Here is a 4,091-nt window from a genome sequence, read left to right as displayed (position 1 = left end):
CAAAATTGTTACTACCCTTTTGATATCTATAACATGCATAGCTACCCTCCTATTTCACTATCCAAACCCCAATGTTTGTTTACAAATTATTATAGGCCAATATCGAATGAATTACATAAGTAGATAAGAAAAATAAGAAGTTACTCTACAGGGAGCCTACCAGTAGGCCCAGATTTCCAAAATTTCTCTAGATTGCCTCATAGCCTTTCATATAATTCGGGTGTGTCAGAGTTCCCTAAGGACCTCAAGGAATCCCGGGCAGTGCTCACACCTAGATTTCATAGCCATAATTTAATAAGTGCATTGTGGAAGAGCCAGCTCTAATGTATCAAAGTTTAAAGGGATCTCATAGGGATCCCCAAGAAGTCACACATTAGAGGGGAAAAACTTAAAACCTAAGAGTAGGTGTAAGAGTGCTTGGAATGATATAAGCAGGGAAACAGTTTGAAAAGGGACTTGTTGGAAATAGTTTTGCAAAAGACAACAAAGACAGTTTTGAAAAAAGAGTGGAGTAGTAAACAATAGTCCAAACACAACACCCCTAAGACAGGTTCATACACAGCCAGAGATCATAGAACCAAAGCAGGTTCAGAAGTCACAAATAGGGGATCAAGGGATTTGGGGACACATAGGTAAACACATAGTTATAGGATCACTTACGTACAGAATCAGCAGCATGCTAAAAGGTTAAGGAACCTCAGAATTAATATAGAATTAGGTCACTTAAAGATATCCAACTACTTTACATAGAACATTAGTAAGGGAGAGTCACATTGGGGTACACTAGAAAGGGGATAACACTTTATAAACATGTTGAGTCTAAGGGAGGGGACACATTTAGGAGCATGTTGATGAAACAATGTAGTAAACCTATTAATTGCAAGTTGAATAACAGAACCATAAGTAAAAATATACTAGAAATAGGAGGAATTGAAGTAATAAGAGAAACATGTTGTTTTGAAACTTTTAATTGAAATCAGGACATACCGGTAAAGTGACAGCAAACAAAAGGTGCAGAATAGGAGAGTACAGTAGTTAGCCTTGGCTTGCAGTCGGCTAACATAGAATAGTATTAAGTAATCACAAAAGAGGGCAGAGAGCTTTTAGTGTGTGAGAGACTGTTTTGGACCAAAATGTGTTTGTGTCTGTGTGTGTTAATGAGAGGGCATATATATAATTTGAAACTAGGTAGAATAATAAGGTAAGAATCAAAGTCAAGCAGTAATTATGGAACTAGGTATCAATTAGTATAAATTTAGTATAAGTACTCCCTTAATTAAGGGAATTAACTTCAAACGGTAAAGACATATAAGGAAGGAAATCATATGAGACTGGAATACAACAGATAAGGAAATAAGCATAGTATAGAGCATGTAATAGAGGCTAGGTTCGACAAATTCTAATAAAGGAAAATGTCTAAGAATCAATTTGACTGCATAATCAACCACAAAATAAGGTACAAAATATTTCAAAGGTTGAAAATCAGTAAGGAAATCATCACAAGAGATGAGTGAAAGATATCAATTACAGGAAATTAAGGATTCAAATAGGAGTAGTAAGGATTAAGGGAATTAACACAAATTGCTGTAAAATAAACGGAATAGTCACAACGTAGGCAAGAAGGAGTAAAATCAGAAACCCTAATAAGCATAGTAAATTAAAATTCACATATAGTCAGGAATTCAACTAGAAAGAATGGTACTAATTAGAGGAATTAACACAAATTTATATAAATAAACATAATAAACATAGTATAGGCGGAAGAAGCAAAATTAGAAACCCTAATTAGCATAATAGGGTAAAAGTCATAGAAACATAGAACATATTCATGAATAACAGACATGCGAACAAATTAAACGAACAAATAAGCAAGGACAGTTCTCAGAATCCAAGAAAAAAACCAAGAATTAGGGTTTTCAACATAATGAATCAGATAAGGAAAAACTTAAATAAATCATTTAAACATAGTAAAAATCATAGATTAATACCAAAAATCAGAAGAAAAAGCGTTTGAATAGGGGTTAAGAAACCCTAGTTTTTCAAGACGAAGAGACGCTTTTGAAAAATCGAAAAGATTATCAAGAAAATGGTATCACTCAAAATATACTCAGATCTATTACAGATCTAAGAAATCAGGAGCTAGTAGTTAGGGCTTCATAGAGACAACCCAGAAAGAAAGAGAACCGGCCTAGAAACCACAAGTTCTAGTCGGATATGGTAGAATCTTACTCGAACGGCTATGGACGGTCTGATAATGGCAAAGAAACCATGGGAGGTGAGTGAACCGCATTCTAGTTCCCTTGAGGGCCTCAAGGCAGCAACAAACGGTCATAGGAAGAGAGTCATGGGGTTGGGGATGGTGGTGAAACCACCATGGTTACTAGCGAGCCAACGGCCGGTAAAAGGAGCTAGGTTTAGCAAAGAGGATTTTGAGAGAGATGAGAGATGTAATAGGGGAGAGAATGAGAACAAATGAGAGGATGAGAATGAGAGCTTGGGGGGTAGTCATTTAGGTTAATTATGGTATGGGGGATCTGGACCGTTGATTAGAATTGATCAATGCTCCAGATTGGACCAGGGATTGGATCGGGTAGGATTTAGGTTTGGGCCTGGGTCTTTGGGCTAATTTAATTTGGTTGGGATCTGATTCAATTAGGCTAGAATTGAAAATGGAATTGGCTATTTTTTAAATACCCAATTAAATTAAATAAAACAATTTATAAAAATAGATGATAATTGTAAAAAATGAATTTTATGTATGGAAATAGTTAAAAATGATTACTTAGTATTTTAAATTTTAAATGATTAATTTTTGGTCAAAAATAGTATAATATCAGATGATTGGGCTATAATTGCAAAATTATTGCAATTATAGCCAAAAGATACCAATTTGGCCAATTATGAAATAATTTGATTCAAATAAGACCATAAATAATAAGTTAAATCAAAAGATGCTTCTGAAATCATTTGTAATGCCATTTTGTAATTATTTATTAGCAACCAAAATTTATCCATAATGTATGGAGAGTATGTCGATGCACCAGGCAATCGTGAAGTGTTGGACGCTCAAAGTGTTACCAAGATTGCAGCCAATTTTTCAAGCACTTCCGGCTATCATTTTATGGGAGTTGTGGAAGAGAAGAAACAGCTACAAACACGGGGAAGCAGTAACGATTAGAAGGGTGATATATCAGGTGTCCACAACTATTCAATCACTTGTTAAACTAAGGAAACCTAGCTTGGCTAACGTTCCTCAAACTGGCCACAACTTCTATGCATGCTGGAACAGTACACGCCTCCATTAAAGGTTACTAAAGTTTTATGGGAAATGCCACCACAAGGATGGATCAAAGTCAATTGCGATGGGGCATCGAGAGGAAATCCAGGCAGGAGCTCAATTGGTTACACACTTAGAGATGATGAAGGCAACATAAAGTATGCTTGTGGAAAGTTGATACATGAAACAACAAACAACGAGGCAGAGGCTTTGGCAATTGTTGAAGCACTAAAATACTGTGAAGCAAAAGGATTCGCACAAGTTATTTTGCAAACTGACTCGCTCCTCTTGAAGAACGCTATAGAAGGATGCGTTTCAATACTTATTGACCCACTTCAAATTTAATCGCAAAGGCAATGTCAAGAATTCATGTGAAACTATCACATATCATGATAGAAGGGAATTGCTTGGCAGACCATCTAGCGAATCAACCACTTAATATGGGCAACATCGAAGCACAGTGTTTTAAAGAGCTGGATACAAAAGCCAAAAGAATTGTCAATAATGACAAATTACAATGTCCTTATCTAAGGGTGAAAGTTGCAAGACAATAAGAATGCAAGCGAGGAAGGAGATGGTTAAAACTGAAAGGTTACATTTTTCTAATAACTCAGCTTTCTGTTTTGCAGGAACAACTCCTTTTGACATGCCTTACATGTTGATCAGACTTCAAATGGTGGTTTTAGCAAATACTGTTCATTTAATTGGAGAATCTACCATAAGCATGAAGGATTACGAGCAGTAAGGTCAAGGTTCTCATTACGCTAGCATACTGGAAGTGCACAGCTACTTCAGAATTCCATTGAAATTGGTT

General features: G+C 35.9%; 1 protein-coding gene across 1 annotated transcript; it reads left to right on the top strand.

Annotated features, from left to right (window-relative positions):
• Positions 1 to 3,277: 3,277 nt before the first annotated feature.
• On the top strand, positions 3,278 to 3,622 carry LOC142164148 (uncharacterized). Its single transcript, XM_075221350.1, has one exon. The coding sequence runs from the start codon at positions 3,278 to 3,280 to the stop codon at positions 3,620 to 3,622; it is 345 nt and encodes a 114-aa protein (XP_075077451.1).
• The last annotated feature ends 469 nt before the right edge of the window (positions 3,623 to 4,091 follow it).

The sequence above is a fragment of the Nicotiana tabacum genome, chromosome 1 (genome assembly GCF_000715075.1).
Source record: "Nicotiana tabacum cultivar K326 chromosome 1, ASM71507v2, whole genome shotgun sequence".
In the NCBI taxonomy this organism is placed as follows: Eukaryota; Viridiplantae; Streptophyta; class Magnoliopsida; order Solanales; family Solanaceae; genus Nicotiana; species Nicotiana tabacum.
The sequence above is the reverse complement of the archived record's forward strand: the minus strand, read 5'-3'. Positions and strand labels throughout refer to the sequence as shown.